General features: G+C 43.2%; 1 protein-coding gene across 1 annotated transcript in view; it reads left to right on the forward strand.

Annotated features, from left to right (window-relative positions):
- The window catches only part of DNTTIP1 (deoxynucleotidyltransferase terminal interacting protein 1), a 35,713-nt gene extending 13,664 nt beyond the window's left edge, over positions 1–22,049 (forward strand). The window contains exons 5-13 of the mRNA XM_058287145.1: positions 9,873–9,941; positions 10,163–10,219; positions 10,475–10,533; positions 11,457–11,502; positions 14,028–14,086; positions 14,186–14,246; positions 19,550–19,621; positions 21,532–21,587; positions 21,683–22,049. Of these exons, the coding sequence (XP_058143128.1) occupies positions 9,873–9,941; positions 10,163–10,219; positions 10,475–10,533; positions 11,457–11,502; positions 14,028–14,086; positions 14,186–14,246; positions 19,550–19,621; positions 21,532–21,587; positions 21,683–21,821 (618 nt within the window). The 3' untranslated portion in view covers positions 21,822–22,049. The remainder of the gene's footprint in view (positions 1–9,872; positions 9,942–10,162; positions 10,220–10,474; positions 10,534–11,456; positions 11,503–14,027; positions 14,087–14,185; positions 14,247–19,549; positions 19,622–21,531; positions 21,588–21,682) is intronic.
- The last annotated feature ends 790 nt before the right edge of the window (positions 22,050–22,839 follow it).

Here is a 22,839-nt window from a genome sequence, read left to right on the forward strand (position 1 = left end):
TTGGCTTACTTCCTGGGGCTCCAGCTTAAGGCTTCAGCATCAAACTCCATCAAAACTCCAACATTCAGAACCGTCAACTCTGTCCTTTGCCATGCCAACACCCGAACGACGTGGCCCAATCAAAGCCCTAATCATAACTCAATCATGCTCAGGTACAGACCAGATTATAAACATAATCCAATATCTCTTTTTGGAATTCATAACCATATAAACTGCTACAACACCTTAAGTGCAAGTGTCCTATGTTCTATTGGAGGGGGACTCTCCTTCCAAGCAACACTTCACGTATCCTCTCCTCCTCACCCCTCTTCTCCCACCATTCATTTAGGCCATGGACTCTTCTCAGTACCGATAAAGTGAAGTTTTAATTTTATTTAATTGAAATATTTATTAATTTTTAGTTTATTTCTCATGTAAAGTAATGGTATAAACCCTATCTTTTTATATATTGCTTTAAAAATATGCATTGTCTTTGGTTTGGAAACACATTAAATTTATGTACATTATTCCTTTTGGGAAAAATTTGTTTGGTACTCTTCATTTTTGGTACTCATTGTGCCTCCCAGAACCAATTAACGGTGAGTACTGAAGTACCACTATTTTTAAATTTACTTCATATTTGTGAGACTGTGCAATATTTGTCCTTTATATTTGGCTTATTTCACTGAACATTATGTCTTCAAGGGTCATCCATGTTATTTATGTGTCCCAATTTCATTTCTTCTTACAAGAGCATAGTATTCTATTATATGTATATGCCACATTTTGTTTACCCATTGATAACTTGATGGACTCTTGGGTTGTTTCCATCTTTTAGCAATTTTGAATAATGCCCCTATGGACATTAGTGTGCAAATGTCTGTTTGCATCACTGTTTTCACATCTTCTGGGTATGTTTCTAATAGAGGAATTGCTGGATCATGTAGCAGTTCTATATTTAGCTTCCTGAGGAATCGCCAAACTGTCTTCCACAGAGGCTGCACCATTCTATATTCCCACCAACACTGAAGGAGTGTTCTTATTTTTCCATATCTCTCCAGCACTTATTGTTTTCAGGTTTTTTAATAATGGCTTTTCTGTGTGGTGTGAGATAATATCTCATTTTCATTTTGATTGCATTTTCCTAATAGCTAGTGATATTGAACATTTTTGTGCTTTTTGGCCATTTGTATTTGGAGAACTGTTTATTTGAGTCTTATGCCCAGCCCAGTTTTAAATTGGATTGCTTGCTTTTATTCTTGAGTTGTATGATCTCTTTATATAGAATGGAAATCAAACCCTTATCAAATATGTAGTTTCCAAATATTTTCTCCCATTGAGTGGGCAGCCTTTTCACTGTCTTGATGAAGTTCATTGAATCACAAGAGTTTAGTTTGAGGAGGTCCCATTTATTCATGTTTTCTTTCATTCCTTGTGCTTTTAGTGTAAGGTTTAAGAATCCACCACCTACCACCAGATCTTGAAGATGTTTCCTTACATTTTCTTCTAGGAGTTTTATAGTTCTAGCTTTTATAGTTAGGTCTTTGATCCATTTTGAGTTAATTTTTGTGTAATGTGTGAGATAGGGATCCTCTTTCTTTCTTTTGGTTATGGACATGTAGTTCTCCCAGTACCATTTGTTGAACAGACTATTCTGCCCCAGCTGGAGGGGTTTGACAGCCTTGTAAAAAAAATCACTTGACCATAGATGTGAGGGTCTATTTCTGAACCATCAATTCGTTTCGATTGGTGTTTGTGTCTATCTTTATGCCAGTACCATGCTGTTTCTAATCACTGTAGATCTAGGTAATCCTGAAGTAAGAGTCTCCTAACTTCATCCTTTTTAAGATGCTACTGGTTATTCGGGGCCCCTTGCCCTTCCAAATAAAGTTGATAATTGTGTTTTCCATTTTTTAAAAAAATGCTAGTGGAATTTTCATTGAGATTGCATTGACTCTATATATCAATTTGGGTAGAATTGACATCTTTTTTTTTTTTTTTTTTTTTAAGATTTATTTATTTATTTAATTTCCCCCCCTCCCCTGGTTGTCTGTTCTTGGTGTCTATTTGCTGCGTCTTGTTTCATTGTTCGCTTCTGTTGTCGTCAGCGGCATGGGAAGTGTGGGCGGCGCCATTCCTCGGCAGGCTGCTCTTTCATTTCACGCTGGGCGGCTTTTCCTCACGGGCGCACTCCTTGCGCGTGGGGCTCCCCCACGCGGGGGACACCCTTGCGTGGCACTGCACTCCTTGCGTGCATCAGCACTGCACATGGCCAGTTCCACACGGGTCAAGGAGGCCCGGGGTTTGAACCGGGGACCTCCCATATGGTAGACGGACACCCTAACCACTGGGCCAAAGTCCGTTTCCCTAGAATTGACATCTTAATGATATTTAGTCTTCCAATCTGTGAGCATGGAATGTTCTTCCATTTATTTAGTTCTTTTTTATTTCTTTTAGCAATGCACTGTAGTTACTTGAATACAAGTGCTTTATGTCCTTAGTTAGGTTTATTCCTAAATATTTGATTCTTTTAGTGGCTGTTGTAAATGGAAATCTTTCCCTGACTTCCTCCTCAGGTTACACATTACTAGAGTATAGAAACACTGCTGGCGTTTGGGTATTCATCTTGTATCCTTCTACTCTGCTGAAATCGTTTATTAGCTCTAGCAACTTTTTTGTAAATTTTTCAGGACTTTCTTGATGTAGGATCATATCATCTGCAAATAGCGAAAGTTTTACTTCTTTCTTTCTAATTTGGATGCCTCTTTTATTTATTTTTCTTGCCTGATCTTGCTAGAACCTCTAGCACTATGTTTGAAAAACAGTGGTGATGGTGGACATCCTTGTCTTGTTCCTGATCTCAACAAGAAAGCGTTCAGTCTTTTACCATTGAGTACAATATTTGCTGTGAGTTTTTCGTATGTGGCCTTTATTAGATTGAGAAAAATTTCCTTCAATTTCGGTCTTTTGTAGTACTTTTATCAAGAAAGGATGATGCTATATTTTGTCAAATGCCTTTTCTGTGTCAATCACTAGGATCATGTGATTTTTCTTCTTTGATTTATTAATGTGGTGTATTACACTAATCGATTTTCTTATGTTGAACTACCTTTGCATGCCTGGTATAAAACCCTTGTGTATGTTTTTATCATATGTGTTCAATTCAGTGGGGTGCTGGGGATACCAAGGTAAGCCAAAACAGACCACCCAGAACCCAAAGTCCTCTCCAGCTGCCATACTATTTCTCTATTCCCTCTTAAAACCAGACCTCAGGAAAGGTTACCAGCTATTACTGGTTCTCATCTCCCATTCCCCAATCACTCTTCTACTTACGGTATTTTGACTTTGATCCCCACCACTTCACTGGAAGCCCTCTTGTCAGAGTCACCTTCGTATTATCAAATCCTGGTGACCCTTATTTTCTTCAGTGTACCTAGCCTCTTGTGGTTTTTTCAATGGATCATTTCATCTTTCTTGGAACACTTTTCCTCTCTTGGCTCCAGGGCCTTGGATAAGACTTCCTTATTTAGTTTGTCTTCTCTCTCTCTAATTATTAGTACATTTTCAAGTTCAGTTCAGTTCTAGGACCCCTTCTCTTCCCTAGCTAACTCTCTTTCTAAGTGATTCATCCAGCTCTGTGGCTTTGAACCTTAAGTGTAACTGCTGATGATTCCCAAATTTACATCTCAGCCCTGAGATCCTTCTACTCTTGTATGCCTCCAGTCCATTCTTCCTACACAGCCAGACTGATCTCTTTAAAGGTGAATCAGATCATGTCACTGCCGTCCTTGAAATCCTTCAGTGACTTCCCATTGCAAGTAGAATGAAATTCACAGGCCTTACCATGGCCCACAGAGCCCTACCTGGACCAGCGTCTGTCTTTTTTTTCAAACTCCATCTCATCCCACTCCCTCTTACTAATTATATTCTAGCCACACCCATAGAATGTAAGCTCTACCAGAGCACAGACCTTGGTTGTCCTGTTTACTGCTATGTCCCCAGTACTTATATACTTGCTCCTCAGTATTTATTAAATGAATAAAAAGCAGTTATCTGAGGATTAAGTGATGTCAGTAGAGAGGTGGGATTTATGAAAAGGAGCCAAACAGAGCTGAAGACCGCAATAACAGAAATTTAAAATTCCCTAGAGGAAATCAACAGCTGAGTAGAGCTGGCAGAAAAAATAACCAGAGAACTTGAAATAAGGTAATAGAAATCATTCAGTCTGAGGAGCAGGAAGAAGGAGGAATAGAGAAAACTGATCTGAGCCTGAGGAGCCAGTGGACACTGAAATGGTTTGAAGCTGTAAGTACCACAAAAAAAAAAAAAAAAAAAACATGTTCTTGAAAATTTGATCCATTCCTTTGGGTGTGAACTCATTGTAAGTACGACCTTTTGATGAGGTTACTTCACTTAAGGTGTGACCTCAATCAGGATGGGTCTTGATCCTATTACTGTAGTACTTTATAAGCAGAATGAAATTCAAACAGAGGGAAGCGGATGTGGCTGAACTGATTGGCCTCCTGTCTACTATATAGGAGGCCCTGGGTTCACTTCCCAGGGCCTCCTTGTGAAGGCAAGCTGGCCTGCACTCACAGAGACCTGACAGCCTGCCACCCACAGAGCGCTGACGGCCTGCACCCACAGAGAGCTGGAGCAGCAAAATGACGCAACAATGGGAGACAAGCAGACATATGAGGGTGCACAGCGAATGGACACCAAGAACAGACAGCAAGCAAGGAGCGGGGCGGGGATAAATAAATAAAAATAAATCTTTTAAAAAAGAAGAAGAAATTCAGACAGAAAAAGCCACAGGAAGCAAGAAGCTGAAACAGAATCCAGAAGAGAAGGGAGAGACCAGGAGATGCTACCATATGCTTTGTCATGTGACAGAGGAACCAAAAATCAGCAGCAGCCAGCCCCAAAACCACAGTCTTCAGGGAGAAAGCATCGCCTTAATGATGCCTTGACTTGAACATTTCCCAGCCTCAAAACTGTGAGAGAATAAATTCCCATTGTTTAAGCCTAACCATTTCATGGTATTTGGTTGAGCAGCCTAGGAAACTAAAACAGACACCATCAAGTACCAGTATATGCATTGTGGGGGTCTCAGAAGAAGAAAAAGGGGCAGAGAGAATATGTAAAGAAATAATAGCTGAAAACTTCCCCATTTTTTTTTTAATTACGCACATTTATTACCTCATCGTTTCTATAAGTCAGGCATCCAGGAATGGCTTAGCTGTATCCTTGGCTTCAGGGTCTCTCAGAAGGCCACCATCAAATTGCTGTCCAGGGCGGGGTTCTCATCTAAAAGGTCTGTTTAAAAACTTAGGTGGTGGTTGGCAAAATTCAGTTTCTCGAGAGTTGTTGGACTGGTGGCCTTAATTACTAGCAGACTACTTTGGTGCCATTTTCCCAGAACTCAGCTTCCCAAATTTAACAAAAGACGTGAATGTACACATCCAAGACTCTCAGAGAACTCAAGCAGGGTAAAATCAAATAGACCCACAGCATACTATAATAAAACTCTTGAATGCCAGAGATAAAGAGAAAATTCTGAAGCCACAAGAGAGAAGCAGTGTGTCATTATACAGTGGAGTCTCAATAAGATTAACTGTTGATTTCTCATCAGAAACCGTGAACACAAGAAGGCAGTTGAAGACATAGTTAAAGTGCTGAAAGGAAAAAAATCACCAACCAAGAATAATGTATCCAGCAAAACAGTCTTTCAAAAATGAGGGAGGGATTAAGACATTCCCAGACAAGCAAAAGCTGACAGTTCATCTCCTCTAGACTGGCCCAAAAGAGATGCTAAAGAGAGTTCTCCAGGTTGAAAGGAAAAGACAATAGACTATAGGTCAAAGCCACATGAAGAAATAGATTTCCAGTGAGGGTAATAACATGGATAAATATTAATGACAGTACTACTGTATTTTTAGTTTGTAACTCCACTATTTACTTCCTACAGGACCTAAAAGGCAAATGCATAAATCAATTTTGGACTTAATGTATAAACATGCAATATATGACAAGATCTACATAAAGGTGGTGGGATGGAAGGGTATAGGAACATAGTTGGTATATATTATTAAGTGTTTAATATATAGTAAGTTGGTTATCAAAGCAAACAAGATTGCTGTAAATTTAGGATGTTAAATGTAAGCCCCATGGTACCTACAAAGAAAATACTGGAGAACATGCAAGCTCATTGTATTAGTCAGCCAAAGGGGTGCTGATGCAAAATACCAGAAATCTGTTGGCTTTTATGAAGGGTATTTATTTGGGATAGAAGCTTACAGTTATCAGGCCATAAAGCGTAAGTTACTTCCCTCACCAAAGTTTGTTGCCATGTGTTGGAGCAAGATGGCTGCTGATGTCTGCAAGGGTTCAGGTTTCCTGGGTTCCTCTGTTCCTGGGGCTCATTTCTTTCCAGGCTTAGGTGCTCTGCTCTCTCCACAAGGCCAACTGTAGACTATCAGGCAAACAGCTCGTCTCTCTTCCCAATGGAACCTTCTCTCTTTCCTCATGTATCTACTTCTCCTCTGTGTTTACTTCTCAGGCTCCAGGATCAAAACTCCAACCTCCCTTCTGTGCAGTACGGTTTCTCTGTGAGTCCCCACCCACCAAGGAGGCCCAATCAAAGCCTTAATCATTATTTAATCAAGTACAAGTGAAACCTTTGAGTCCGATATAATCTAATATGCCCAGAGGAACAAGCTAGTTTACAAACATAATCCAATATCTATTTTTGGAATTCATAAACAATATCAAATTGCTACACTCAAAGACACAGAAATTTAGACTACAGGTTGCCAGGGGCAGGAGGAATGGGGAGTTGATGCATAATGGGTGTAGGGTTTCTGTTTGGGGAGACGGGAAAGTTTCAGTAATAGAAGGTACTGAGAGTGCCACAATATTATGAATGTGATAAATCCCATTGAATGGTATGCTTGGGAGTAGTTGAATGGGAAAGTTTTATGTTGTATATATGTTCCCACAATTAAAAGAAGAAGAAAAGAAAGAGCAACAAAAGAAACAATGACAATTAAATGCGATACATGGTCCTGGATGGGATCTAGCAAGGGAGGAGAAAAGGCTCAAAGGAATCATTGAGACTTGTGGGGAGCGGGGGAAAGGGAGACTGTAAACTTTATATCAGTGTTAAATTTCTTGAATCTGATAACTGCTCTTAAGGTGTTTACATAAATGAATATCCTTGTTCTTAGGTAATGAACATAACAGTATTAAATGTTCAAGGAGCAGAGCATAGTGTGTATGATCTACATTCAAATATTCAGGAAATGGATTAATAGATGGATAGAGTGATATGGCAAAGGTGATAATAAAATGCTAAAATTGGTGGGTTGGATATCTGGGGTGATAGGGGTATGTTAGAGTTCTCTTTATGGGATTTGTGTTATTTTTTTTAACTGTCCTATAAGTTTGAAAGTACTTCAAAATAAAAAGTTCAAAAAGGAAAAAAAAGAAAAAAAATCGTGCAGGCTCTGGGATGAGGCTGAACGTCCTGAAGGAAGGATGAGAAGGGACTCAGCTGAGAGGAAATGTATTGAAAAGGGCCAGGTCCATGGGACACCTTGAGACTCTCCTTCAGGGCAGATAATAGGACACAGCAACAGACATGTAGTCTCTCAAAGGAGAACATTCATCTTGTGTGGTAGTGGACCCCTGGAACAACCCCCAGCAAGGGATCTTAGGAGTGAGCCAGTCCAACCCCTTCATTATACAGAAGGGGAAACTGAGGCCCAGAGAGGGGAAGGAACTTACCAAAGATCACAAAAGAGTCTTCAGCTCCCGCTGCCCATCCCAGTGTTTTAACAGCAGAGAGACTCAGCCAAGCAAAGCACCATGAAAACCATGTCTCTCTGTCCACTGCAGTCTTTCCACTTGGCATTCTGCCAGGCTCACCCCAGGGCAGCCAGAGGCTCCCAGCATCAGTCCTCTTGGGCCCACAGAGGACCCCAAGTCATGCTGAGAGGACATTGACAAAGTTTCTGGCCTGCAAGTCCCAGTGGTATCATCCCCTACCCTTGAGGAAACCAGCCTGGTTCTTGGCACCCAGGAGAACTGTGACTGTCTAAAACTTCCCTTGGGGGCCCATATGACCTGCTCTTGTTCAGCATTTGGAAGGAAAGAACTCAGGCACACTTCTTGGATGAACAGCTCACATCAGCACTCAGAACTGCAGGACCGGAATTTGTTATAATCAGCATATTCACAAACCACCGGTTATAATAAAGAAGACCAAGAAATTGGAGCACTAGCTTTCAACCCTGGCTGCATAGTATAATTACCTGGTGAGTTTTTAAAAATTATGCCTAAGCAGTGCTCCAGAATGTATTCGCCAGGTGCAGTGGATGTGCCGCGATGATGCAAGAGGTTGTTGATATGGGAAGGGTGGGATGGGGGGTATATGGGGACCTCATATTTTTTTAATGTAACATTTAAAAGAAAATGAAGAAGAAAAAAAGACAAAGCTTAGATGCAAAAATAAATAAATAAAAATTATGCCTAAACACCACCTCCAGAGATTGTGATTTCACTAGTCTTGGGTGTGGCCTGAGTATCAGGATTTTTAAGACCAATGCACAGTCAAGAGCAAGAACTGAATTAGAGGGATTAAGAGAAATTCATCTTATATTGCAGGGAGTTAAAATAGGCTATCAGGTCATCCCACTTTTTATATAATCATGCAGGCTCAAGAATTATGGACCTCTGTTGATTTTGCTTTATTATTCTGATGATAGCATAGCAATTTTTCTTTGCTATACCACCTCTCTTGTTTCTTTCCACTTCCTCCCAATCCCCTGTAGCTCCTGAGGTGGGTACATAACCCAAATGAATTCAGTGAGGTACTGGGAGCCAGTGAACCTCAAACCATGGACTTTCTCTGAAGCTATTGGAAAACAGAAACTCTCTTTCTCCTGGACTAGAAGCTGGTAACCTGTTTCTTGGGCCTGGAGTTTCTGTGGCCACCATGAAAAGAGAGAAGGCCTGGAAATGAAGCCAACACAAGGAGAGGAGATAAAGAAGAAAAGATGCTGAACACTGGTGACATCATCTGTACACCTGGGTCCAGCCCTGCATGCAGCCAGATACCCCTGGATTTTAGTTGTTGAGCCAGTAAATTACAGACTTTGTTTTTTCTAAAAAATGTTAACAGTAGGTTTGATGGTTAGGCTATTGTGTCACCTCAGCCAGGTAATTGTGCCCAGTTGTTTGGTCAAAAAAGCACTGGGCTAACTATAACACAAGGGCATTTATGGACTTTAGTCACCATTGACTTTACTGCAGTGGTAAATCATAGATAGCTGGTTATAATTACATCAGTCAGGGAGATTGCCATCAGCAGTGAGTGACGCTTAACCCAGTCAGTTGATTCCCTTAAAAGGGGATGTGATTCCAGCATTGAGTGAGAATTTCCCAGCTCTTCTTTGGACAGCCAGCATCTCCCAGAACTTGTCAAGAGCCTTCATTGGTCTTTCATCGGTGCTCCTGATTGCAGCCTGCCTGCAGAACCTGGACTTGTGCATCCCCACGGCTGCGTGAGAAACTCTGATCAATCTCTTACTATCGACAGATATCCCTTGTTGATTCTGTTTCCCTAGAGAACCCTGACTAATATAGTAGGTTTCAGTGAGTAATGAGATTTCATGTTTGATTTTTTAAAACTTTGCTTATTTATAGCTAATTTTTCAACAATGACCAATAATTACTCATTTTTTAAAATATCTTTATATTCATATCTAGGGGTGCCATTGTATGAGCCATGAAAAAAATTTAACCCGGTTTGAAGTTAATATCTATAAAAATGGAGGCAAGAAGTGCTTATCCACCAAAACAGTAATTGTTAAAACTTGGTCTTTTCCCTTCAGGCTAAGCTCCTGTTTTCAGATGGAGAAAAAGTAATTCCCCGACTGACCCATGAGCTTCCAGGGATAAAGGTCAGAGTCACTGCATCCTAGAGGTATTGGAGAGAGAACCAGTTGGGCTGGGGAGTGGCCCCAGGGAGGTTTCAGGTAGAACCAGGTCCAAACAGCTTCTGCTGGGAGGGCTTTTGAGGCCTGGGTCAGTGAGGGGCCAGTAGACTGTAGTCCAGGAGCTCTTCCTTCTGCAATGTCTCCCTAGCAGTGGCCTCCACTGACTCCCTTCTCTTTTCCTTCAGCGTGGCCGGCAGGCAGAAGAGGAGTGTGCCCATCGAGGAAGCCCAATCCCCAAAAAGGTAAAGCATTTCCTTGTTTCTGGCTGGGAAAGGCCCTTCAGCTCCACAAGAAGGTGCTGAGCTTCCTTAATGCACCCCTGGGCCTCTCTAGGCATGAGAGGCCGGACCCTAGAAACAGTTATCCCTCCCTCTTTACTCTCAAACATCATTTGTTCTCTTTGGAAAACCATCTCCACCAACTGTCCCTGGTCCTGCCATTGGGATGGCTGAGACTTCCCATGGGGTCAGGCCTCTGACGGCTGTTCTTTGTGGCAGAGGAAGGGACGGCCTCCAGGACACATCCTGTCCAATGACCGGGCGGCTGCAGGCATGGTGTGAGTAGGGGCCAGCGGTGTGGTGAGGGCCGAAGGAAGACAGGGAGGGAGTGGGCCTGGAGGAAAAGGGGCCAGAGATTTGTGTCTTGCAAAATCAGATCACCAGGTAACCAGGAAGGAGGGTTACCCTAGTTTGAGGGGTGAGGAGGGAGAGCAGTGAGGAGGTGGCTGTTTACCTTGGTTTTACCCTAGCTGGATTAAACACCAGAGTTTTGTAATAGCTGGTAGCATATATTGAGTGCTTGTAATGTGCCAGTAACTTGTCTAAGCATCCTACATATTTTACCATTGAATACTTACAGCCACCCTCCAAAGAAAATATAATTAATTACGCAAATAAGGAAACAAACTCAGAAAGATTAGTTGTCCAAGGTCAGGCAGCTAATAAGGGGCAAAACAGTACTACATTGCCTCCAGGGTAGTTTTCAAACCCTTTTGAAGCAGCAGAATCTCTTTCAAACAAAACCTTATGTGGATGCCCAGTATGTAAAGCAGATAAAGCCACAGCTGTTCTGATTGAAAGAGAGTGGAGATAGTGTGAAACCACCAGCCTAGGGGCAGAACAGCCCTGGTGGCTAAGTCCATTTGTCTCTGACCTGAAGCAGTTTCATTCCTCACAAGCCCAAGACAGAGAAGTGGTTGCTGTTATCCCTTTTGACAGATGAGAAAACAGCACCTCAGAGAGGGTCCTGGCTTTGCTCATATGGCTAGGTAATACCAGAGCGAGTACTTGAATGGCTTCTAGTACTTCCAGTTCTTCTCCTAAATGTATTCTCTTTGTACCTCCTCTTATGGTCTGCCTGAAAGAAGTATATCCAGGGCTAAAGGGAGAGTGCGTGAGGCACCCCACCACCAACAGCAAGCTCTTTTTAGTCATAGGCCTCACCTAGGAGAATTCACCTTTCTTCTTTCCTTCCAATCAGATGGAAACCAAAATCCTGTGAACCAATTCGCCGAGAGGGCCCCAAGGTAAGTTTACCTGAGTATGGCAGTGACCACTGTCCCAGAAAGACTCAACCAAGGCTCTGGGGCTCACCATGAGGAAATGGGGCTGGGGATAAGGAAGTTGTGTGCGCTTCAGAGCCATCTTCCCAGCCCCCAGCCATACCAGCCCCCAGGAAGGATCCTAAGTAAGGACTGTAATTAGGGGCAAACAAAAGAAATGGGGGGTGGGCGGGTGGGAGCAGATGTGGCTCAAGCAGTTGCATTCCCACCTTGCACATGGTGGGTCCCAGGTTTGGTTCCCAGTGCCTCCTGAAAAAAACAAGAACAAAACAACAAGCAAAACAAATGAAAACCAACTCAGGGAAGCAGATGTGACTTAGTGGTTGAGCACTGGCTTCCCACATACAGGGTCCTGGGTTCAAACCCCAGCCCCAGTACCTGAAGAAAAAAGAAATGAGGGAGCAAATGGCAGGTGTAACTCAAGTGGTTGAGCATCTGCCTCCCATATATGAGGTCCTGGGTTCAATCTCTGGTACCTCCTAAAAAAAGAGAGAGAGAGAAATGGAGGGACCTTGAGTCTTTGCTGGAGAAGCCTTCTCCTTGTAAAAGCTTATACTTATTCACTAATACTTATTCAGTATTTAACATGTGACAAACACCATCCTAAACTTTTTGTATGGATTATTTCATTTAATCTTTTCAACCACCTTATAAGATAGATTGTTACCATTCTATGGTTAAGGAGCCTTCTTTCCTGCTGGCTCCCCCGAGGACAGGAAATTATCTTAGTTTATCTAATTATTATACACTTAATGCACTTGAGAAAAGAACCCTTTCTTCAGTAATGTAGAAAAATTTCTGCTACCATGGTTGAGACTGTGTCCAGGGGACACTGTCCACCTCTCACCTGATGAGCCCTTTCTGCTCTCACTCTGGTAATCCCGCCTCCTTTCTTTCTAAAACTCTGTTCCCTTAGAGCTAGTGATACAGCATTCTCCTAGAACTTTTCCGTTCCTCTCCAAACATTCCTTCTCTCTTTTGTGAGTTCTTCCTCAGCATGACCCATTTATGTGAGTGTTCCCCAGAATTCTCTCCTTGGCCCACTTGTCTTCTCCACCTAAAGTTTCTCTCTGGATGATCTGAACCATCCATTCTCTTGCTTTGGGAACTACCAGTGTGCTAATGCTCCCATACCTCTTTGTCCCAGATCTCTCTTTGTAGTTTAAGACTTGTATATCCTGCTTCCTGCTGGTCCTCTCTGCCTGGAAGTTCCATCAGAACTTCCACCTCAGCAAATCCAAAATTGAACTCAGAATCGTTCCCCGCATATCTTCCATTTGCTACCTTAGTCGTCTTCTTCCTTTCCTTCACCTCCTTATATCCAGTCAAGTCCTGGGTGATTCTACCTCCTAAATGAATCGCAGTTCATGTTCCCTTCTTCGTCCCCACTACTCTCCTAATTCAAGCCCTCATCTTCTTTCAAAACTACTTTATTACAACAGCTTCTAAACTGGCCTCCCTGCCACTTCAAATCCTTATTCACCTTGCTGGAAAGTGAGCTGTCTTTAAAGCAAACCTGACTGTCACTCCCTGTTGAGAGGCTTTCAACAACTCCCTGTTGCCTTCAGAATAAATAAATGCGAACCTCTACATGTAGCATACTAGGACCTCCAGCCCCTCCCTGCTTCTTTTTACAGCTCCTTTCTACAGCTTCATCAAATGCCTCTCCCTAATTTGTGCTTTCTCTCCTTTAGAACATGGAATTGCTGGTAGTTTCTCCAACATGCCAAGCCAACTCTCACCTGCCTTTGTCCATGCTTCCTGAGATACCCTTCTTCCTTCCCTCTACCTGCCTAACTCCTACTCCCCCTTTCAGGATTAACTTGGAAATTACCTCTCCAAGGAAGCCTTCCTGGCTAAACCCCCTGCCCCTTGGCACCCCTCATATAATGCCCTGCACTCATCTGTATCATTGCCCCATTGCATGATGGTATAATTATATGAACTTACATCTGATACAGAGCCTGCATCTTTTTTTTTTTAAGATTTATTTTTATTTATTTATTCTCCCCACCACCACCACCTCATTGTTTCTCTGTGTGCTCTCTATGTCTACTTATCTTCTCTTTAGGAGGAACCAGGAACCAAACCAGGGACCTCCCATGTGGGAGAGCAGCACTCAATCGCTTAAGCCACCCCATCTCCCTGGCTTGCTGTATCTCTTTGTTGTGTCATCTTATTGTGTCAGCATACCACTCCTGCCCATTGCACCAGCTTGCCTTCTCCAGGAAGCACCAGGAACTGAACACGGGACCTGTGTGTTAGCCCAATCACTTGAGCCACATCCACTTCCCTAGAGTCTGTATCTTATTCCTCTCTCTATCACCAGTATCTAGCCACAGGGCCTAGCATAGTGTAAGTACTCAGTTTCTTCAGTAAACCATTGAATAAAGATAAGTGGTGGTAGGAGAAGTCAGAGGGAGGAGTTTTTCTGTCCTGTGAACCAAATTAAACTTCACTCTCACCAGCCTCTCTTACTTTTTGCATAGTGGGACCCAGCTCGGCTGAATGAATCTACTACCTTTGTGTTGGGATCTCGAGCCAACAAGTAAGTCTAAGAGCTTTGGCATTGAGAGAGGGGGCAACTCGGGTTCACCACTAGGACTGCGACTGCTGGAATCCTTACATGTTACCTGTTACCTTCTAGGGCCCTGGGTATGGGAGGCACCAGAGGGAGAATCTACATCAAGCACCCCCACCTCTTTAAGGTAGGTGAGTGCTGGGAGTTAGCCAAGCCATTACGTTGGGAGTAGAAGGCATTGAAAAGTGTAGCTGGCACAGAGAGACTTGGCCCAAACACTGCCCTGGGAATCAGGACATCTGGGTTCAAGTTGCCTATCTGCTATCAACTTTTACCTGTCATAAAATACTCTGTGCCTCAATAATAACTGTTACTTTCCTTGCCTTTTTATTGTGTGTCAAACACTGTTTTAAGCACTACACTTAACATTATCTCATGGAACTGTTCCTTAAGATAGGTATCTCACTACAAATGGGAAATTAAAAAAACAGTGGTTGGGAAGCGGACTTGGCCCAGTGGATAGGACGTCCGCCTACCACATGGGAGGTCTGTGGTTCAAATCCCAGGCCTCCTTGACCCGTGTGGAGCTGGCCCATGTGCAGTGCTGATGCACGCAAGGAGTGCTGTGCCACGCAGGGGTGTCCCCTGTGTAGGGGAGCCCCATGTGCAAGAAGAGCACCCCGTGAGGAGAGCCACCCAGCACAAAAAGCGCAGCCTGCCCAGAATGGCACCACACACATGGAGAAGCTGACACAACAAGATGATGCAACAAAAAGAAACACAGATTCCCAGTGCCACCGATAAGGATAGAAGCAGTCACAGAAGAACACACAGCAAATGGGCAGGAAGGGGAAAGAAATTTAAAAAAAAAAAGAGTGGTTGAGAAAGGCTAAGTATATCATACCAACACGTCCCCATAAGAATATTTTTTTGAATTTTCAATTCAAGTTCACAGACCCCCTGACTTCCAGTTAAGAACCCCTGCCATAAAATAAAGAGAGTGAATGAAGGCATGTGTGTTCAAAGCAGGGTTTTTGTATCTCTACATAAGCCTTGGTACCCCTTGCCAGAACTACACAGACCCTTTGTGATCCCAGAATCATGGGCTTTATCTGCTGCATTCTGTGTAGGTTCTATGATTTGCAAATTCTTTGAATGGCAGACCCACTTCCACTATCTTTCCAGCCTTACATCTGAAGACTCCCATCAGCTAAAAAAGTAGCCTACTTGCTACTTTTTCATTTTCCTTTCTTACTGTCTTCATGCCTTCTCTTCCCTTCACCTGGATATCTTCCTCCCCAACCCTCTCTCTGCCTCTCTATTCTTTAAGATCCTCCTCCTCCAAGAGCCTTGCATGCATCATCACCCGGATGAATATGCTCTTGGATATTCTTTGAATTCCTGTTGCACTATGGTTTAGAGTGTGGGTTCAGGCCTGGTTCCATTACTTACTAGCTCTGTGACCTTGGTAAGTGCACATTTCTAAGCCTGTTTCATCACCTCTAAAATGGGAATGGTGATAGATCTACCTCTTAGGGTAGATAGAAATAATAGAGAGTGCATTTAAGCACCTAGCATAGTGCATGGCACATTGTAAGGGCTCAGCAGACAGTAATCATGATTTGCAACAAAGTTTCCCAATTCTAAGACCTCCAATTTGAAATTAACTCCTAACCCACACTCTCATCAACAGTAGATATTACCTCTCATTGTAATCGCTGCAGTCTAATAAGTGGAGGGAAAATCTTTTTGTTGTTTTACTTTGCAATTTCCTGTTACTGATAAGTATCTTTTCATTCATTTAGAATCTATTTGTATTTCTTCTGTCAACTGCCTGTTACATCTTTTGCCTATTTTTCTGACCTTCAAAGGGCATTTTTCTAATTTTTTTTTCCCTCTTTAAACCTGAATTACAGTTATAATATGTAAACCTATTTTGTTGTAAAAAGATTCAAATTATACACAGACGTTTACAGAGAGCAAAACACCAAGATCCCTTTCCCACCAGGAATAATTCTCTTCCCCAGAGGTGACACTGATGCAGTGGTATGCATCCTCAGCCCCTCCCATGTATATACATCTCTGTGAATGTCTTTTAGTGGATTTTTTCCCTCTTTTTTTTAATTAAAGAAGTTGTGAGTTTACAGAACAACCATTCATAAAATACAGGGTTCCCATATACCACCCTATTATTAACACCTTGCATTGATGTAGTATATTTGTTACAACTGATGAAAACACATTTTTATAAATGTACTATTAACCTATAGTGGGGTTTTTTCCCTTATATTGAAATTATACTATATTGTTCTGTGACCTTTTTTCCACCCCAAAATTCATTCATTCTTTTTTTTTATTTTTTTTTATTTATTTCTCTCCCCTTCCCCACCCCCCCCCCCAGTTGTCTGCTCTGTGTCCATTCGCTGTGTGTTCTTCTGTGTCCACTTGTATTCTTCTCAGTGGCACCCAGAATCTGTGTCTTGTTTTGTTGCATCATCTTGCTGTGTCAGCTCTCCATGTATACAGCGCCATTCCTGGGCAGGCTGCACTTTTTTCGCCTTGGGTGGCTCTCCTTACGGGGCGCACTCCTTGCACAGGGGGCTCCCCTACATGGGGGATACTCCTGCGTGGCACGGCACTCCTTGCGCGCATCAGCACTGTGCGTGGTGCTCATCACACGGGTCAAATGGCCCTAGTTTTGAACCTTGGACCTCCCATGTGGTAAGCGGACGCCCTATCCATTGGGCCAAATCCACTTCCCTCATTCATTTTTTGAACACGCATTTATTGGCTACCTTTTATACATTGGGTACTCTGTGGGTGCTGGAAATAAATCAGTGAACAAAACAGTTGACATTCCTTGCTCTCTTGGAACTTATATTTTAGTTCAGGGCAAACTGTGGCCTTTGAGTCAAATCCATCCTCTCACCTGTTTTTCTTCAACTCAGAGTTTTTACATTTTGTAAAGAGTTGTGTTAAAAAAAAAAAAGAAGAGGAAGAATACAAATAACAAAATATGTGTGCCTGTTCATTCCCTTTATTTATAATGCAAATGGTACTTTACCTGAGAATGTTTTCCTCTTACCCATAATTTTGTTGCTCCTTTGATATCACTATATAAACTTCCTTTTTATTTTACAGCTTAATAGTATTTCATTGCATGAGTATGTCAAGTTTATTTAGTCCCTATTTGTAGATATTTAGGGTTTTTTCCCATTTTTCTGGTATTACAAACAATGCTTCAGTGATTAGCTTTATAAATATTTCTTTTCCCTCTCCCCATCCTTTTTTCACTCACCCAACTTTTATTAAATTATCCTTCTTAATGTTTTTTTGTACTATTCACACTTAAACCCCTGTTGCCAAATGGTCAGTCTGACTGACCGCAGCTGTTAGAGATAAGAACATCAACATCTCTACTTTACCTCCCACCTTCTTTCCCTTTTTCTCTCCCGATTGTTAATTATATAATTTCTACTTCATTTTGGTTTATCACTATTATTTTCTGTTCTGTAGCCATAATCCTCACATTTGTTTTGGTCTTGGTCCTAAATGTGTATAAATTTGATATTCATTGTTAGACTTACCCTGTAGTTTTTTTTTTCTTTCTGTGTTCCTACTTATCTTCTTTTATTGTGGTAACATGGCATTTCCCATTTCAACCATTTTCAAGTCTATAATTTAGTGCTGTTAATTAATTAAAATGTTGTGCTACCATCACCACCATTCATTACCAGAATTTTTTCATTACCCCAAACAGAAACTCTGTACCCATTAAGCAATAACTCCCCATCCCCCACCTCCATCTCTGTCCCTGGTAACCTGTAATCTTTCTGTCTCTATGAAGTTGCATGTTCTAGTTATTTCACATGAGTGAAATCATGTAATCTTTCTCCTCTTTTGTCTGGCTTATTTCACTCAACATGATGCCTTCAAAGTTTATCCAAATTGCATGTTATATCAGAACTTCATTCCTTCTTATGGCTGAATAATATTCCATTGGATATACCATATTTTGTTTATCCATTAATTTGCTGATAGACACTTGGGTTGCTTTCACCTTTTGGCTATTGTGAATAATGCTGCCGTGAACACTGGAGTACAAAGTCCCGACTTTCAATTCTTTTGTGTATGTACCTAGAAGTAGAATCATTGGGTCATGTGGTAATTCCATACTTAACTTTCTGAGGAACTGCCAGACTTTTCCACAGCAGCTGCACCATTTTAAATTCCCAACAATGCGCAAAGGTTCCTGTTTCTCCACAACCTCACCAACACTTGCATTTTCCATTTTTTTAATATAAGTCATCTAGTGGATGTAAGGTAGTATCTCATTGTGGTTTGGATTTGCATTTCCCTAATGACTAATAATGTTCAGCATGTTTGCACATGCTTATTGGCCACTTGTATATCTTCTTCAAATTCAGAGAGTTCGCTTACTTTTTTTTTTTTTTAGTATAATCACAGTGTTGTGCAGTCACCACCACCACAAAAAATTTTAGAACCATTTCATTACTCCAAAAAGAAAAAACTCCACACCCCTTAGCATCCCTCTTATTCTTAACAACAACCCTATCAGAAAAATAGTAATAGTTTCCATTTTACAAATGAGGAAACTGAGACTCAAGGAAATTGTCCAGGTCTGCACCATGTAATATGTGACAGAATGCTCTTCTGCCTCCACCAGTGCATAAAGTGTTCTGATTTCTATTTTAGAATATATTGTCCCCATAGTAAGCACAGGTGTCATCAGCTACCTGAGATCATTTTTTAAAAGAGAAGGCTCCAAATAAATACCCCAACCCATCACCAGAGATGCAGTGTTTTGAGAAAGGCAAGGGCTGGATTAAAAGTGTCCTGAATCTCTGGAAACTGGGTCTCATGCCCTGCCTCCTGGGAGCTGACTCGGCTTCCTCTGAAGAAACTGATGAGCCCTCTGCATCCACCAGCTAGAACAAGACCTTCTCGGTAAGACCTGCTCAAGGGTCAAGAGTGTCCTCCTGTATCAAAAAGAAGAGGAGGAAGTGGACTTGGCCCAATGGATAGGGTGTCTGCCTACCACATGGGAGGTCCGCGGTTCAAACCCGGGGCCTCCTTGACCCGTGTGGAGCTGGCCCATGCGCAGTGCTGATGCACACAAGGAGACCCATGCCACGCAGGGGTGTTCTCCGCATAGGGGAGCCCCACGCACAAGGAGTGTGCCCCATAAGGAGAGCCGTCCAGCACGAAAGAAAGTGCAGCCTGCCCAAGAATGGCGCTGCACACACGGAGAGCTGACACAGCAAGATGATGCAACAAAAAGAAATACAGATTCCCGTACCGCTGATAAGGATGGAAGCGGTCACAGAAGAACACACAGCGAATGGACACAGAGAGCAGACAACTGCGGGGGAGGGGAGGAGAGGGTAGAGAAATAAATTTAAAAAAAGAGAAGAAGAAGAGGGTCCCTCGCAGCAGGCTAATGTCTCCCTGTGACTTCATCCCTCACAGTATGCAGCTGACCCCCAGGACAAGCACTGGCTGGCGGAGCAGCATCACATGCGGGCAACAGGGGGAAAGATGGTAAGCATTGTTCGCACATGCCTCTGCCAAAGACCCACCCCACCCAGGAACCAGGGTTCTGGCTGTAGGTGGCAGAAAACCTCCAAATCTGGGAGACACCACAGCCTGATGAATATGGGAAGGGAGGCTTGAGGACAGACTATGATTCCTGGATTCTCTTCCCCATCCCTAGGTCTCCCACACTCTGCCTCTCACCCTCCCAGCCCATCCTCCCAAGACCACATATTTGAACATTAGCTGAGCATAGAAACAGCAGGTACAAGACCACTGCTGTTGCCTCACATGCAAATGACAGGTTTTGCTCATCAATCACAACACTCTTGTGCCAGACACAGCTATGGCATCTTTTCTCAGCACAGCACTGGAGGCAGCACCACTTGTCAATAGCAGTTAGTGTGGGAAATGAAACTTTCTTGCCACACGTGGCAGCCCCTTACAGAAGCAACTTTACTTAGACTCAACTCATTTTGAGCAACAACCTTGGAGAATTCATCATTGCATGTGTTCTAAAACGAAGGTGGAGGGCTTTGTCTATCACATGCAATGTCTCCCACCCGAGGACTCACATAGGACTTTACTAGAATGTAGTGGCTTTGCAAATGGTATGCCTTCTTCTTTCAGGTGATAAAAGCTATCTTTACTACTCAATTTATGCCCACACCTTATTTCAAAAAAGATTTCATGGAGCTTAACAGGAAAACATAAAATGGAACATAACTTATATATGAAATAAAAGGACCTAAAATTAAGCCAAGAGCAAGTGTAGTTTTAAAATTTTTTATTTAGATTGCTGAACTCAGAGACATGTGCACTTCTATGGGTGTCAGCAAATTTGGCTCTAGGCCTTTTTCAGGGACACCTGGTCTGTCACATAATTCACAGTGCCCATAAGATGAAGACAATCAAATTACTCAAGGGACACACAGTTATTCTTGATCCTAAGACTAGAAAGAAATGCCTCCCACAGAAGACTCCAGTGTAATGAACAGCATCTCCCCATGGTAGGCTCCTAGGAGGGCTCACGCCCAGTGCAGGCCATGACATGGTGCCAGAGCAGTTCCGTAGGCCGCAGGAGCAGGCTATGTAGCAGTGCAGTGCCAGGGTTTCCTTGCCACAAAGCTCAATTTTCTTAGTCCCCAGAGTTAGCATATATCTTCCTCCCTCAGGTTTCCTGTTCCTGTGTATATTTTCTAGCTCTCTTGCCCTGTTGTTGTAAGCCACATCAGGTCCTTTTTTTAAAGAAGGAAGCTATTAATAACCAGTCGGGAAGTGGACTTGACCCAATTGATAGGGCAACCACCTACCACATGGGAGGTCCACGGTTCAAACCCCAGGCCTCCTTGACCCGTGTGGAGCTGGCCTATGTGCAGTGCTGATGCACACAAGGACTGCCGTTCCACACAGGGGTGTCCCCCGCATAGGGGAGCCCCATGCGCAAGGAGTGCACCCCGTAAGGAGAGCCACCCAGCGCGAAAGAAAATGCAGCCTGTTCAAGAATGGCTCTGCACACACGGAGAGCTGACACAACAAGATGATGACGCAAAAAAAAAGAAACACAGATTTCCAGTACTGCTGATAAGGATAGAAACAGTCACAGAAGAACACACAGCAAATGGACACGGAGATCAGACAGTTGGGGGGGGAGGGGAGAGAAATAAAAAATAAAATAAATAACCAGTCAGCATTTCCACTCCCTTACCTGTAAAATTTATATTTCAGTGAATGCCCTAAGGAACCATTCCCTAGACAGTCTCTCCCTACATACTTTCCCCCAGTAAATTGTAAACTATGCTTCCCCGCCCACCCTCAGTCTAATTGCAGGCTTTACAATAAGGAGGTTTTTAAGAAAGTGTTACTAAGTAGTGAAATGAACCAGAGGCATTGACTACTCTCTCTGCTTCCTGCCTCAGGCCTACCTCCTCATCGAGGAGGACATCCGGGACCTTGCTGCCAGTGATGACTACAGGTAAAATCAGGGGGCCTTCTGTCCCCTAACCTACCCCCAGCCTCAAAGTAATCCCAGACTCCCCTGCTTCAACTTCCCTCCTCAATATCTTCCAGGGGATGCCTCGACCTGAAGTTGGAGGAGCTGAAATCCTTTGTCCTACCCTCTTGGATGGTTGAGAAGATGCGAAAGTACATGGAGACACTACGGACAGAAAATGATCATCGTGCTGCTGAAGCACCTCCGCAGACCTGAGGCAGGTGTCCTGGCTACCGTCAACAGCCCGCCTCCAAAGCCTGCCTTCCCGCGTAGCTGAGGCTCCTGCTGGGACCGCTCTTAGATGGATCTCAGCAGCATTAAGCTGTGTCTGGGCTCGTTTGTAGTGACTCACTGCAAGCCCCCCAGACTGGCACGTGGGTTTATATTTGTAAAGTTGTTGGGATAAGAAGCAATTAAGCAGTTTTTAATAAACACAGATGGTGAGCCTGCTGTGCAGTCTGCTTTGTGGGGGCTGAGAAAATATCAAGGGCTTAGCTGGAAGTGGGTAGAGGAAGAAAATACCAGATACCCCTTCCCCCATCCCAGCTTAGACCTGAGAAAGTAACACTGCCCCATGCGTATAAGTCCAAGCTGGGAACACCATGTGCCTTTTCAGCAACTCTTCCTGACCCTGTTTCAACCCAATTAAGGTATGGACATAGCAGTGATAGCTGGTCCCATGGGGACTGAAGACAGGCCATATGAAAAATGCCGAGTGGCATTTATTACCTTCATTTTACATATTAGAACACCAATGCTGTGCCCAAGGTCATACAGCAAACCAGCTGGAGAATTAGAACCCGTGATTCCTGATAGCGTCTTATGGTCTGGCCATCAGTCTAGTTTCCCCCCTCTCCGGGATTTTCAGACCCTTGGAGCCCCCAACTAAAGTGCCCAGGCCATACAGGGAAGGAGAGGGGGAGGGGTTTCTGTCTGGGGCAAAGGGTGCCTTCGTCACAAGATCACAAGATAAAGGCACTCCGTTTCCCCTGGAGAGGTTCATCCCGTGTGGACTTTTCTTGGCCCTTTAATGGTCAGCGTCTCCCAAAGACTACCAATCCGCTACAGAGTCGTTAGTTAGTGGCAGCTTTTTCTACCAATCGACCTTCAGAGGCGAAATCCCGTCGCCCAGTAGTGGTGCTCTGGAGGGCGGGTCTAGCAGTTGCGTAGTGACGGAGCCCTTCGGCGCGCCCCATTGGCTGGATCAAACCCAAGCGAGCAGTTGATTGGCCGA

Source organism: Dasypus novemcinctus, chromosome 24 (assembly GCF_030445035.2).
Source record: "Dasypus novemcinctus isolate mDasNov1 chromosome 24, mDasNov1.1.hap2, whole genome shotgun sequence".
Classification (NCBI taxonomy): Eukaryota; Metazoa; Chordata; class Mammalia; order Cingulata; family Dasypodidae; genus Dasypus; species Dasypus novemcinctus.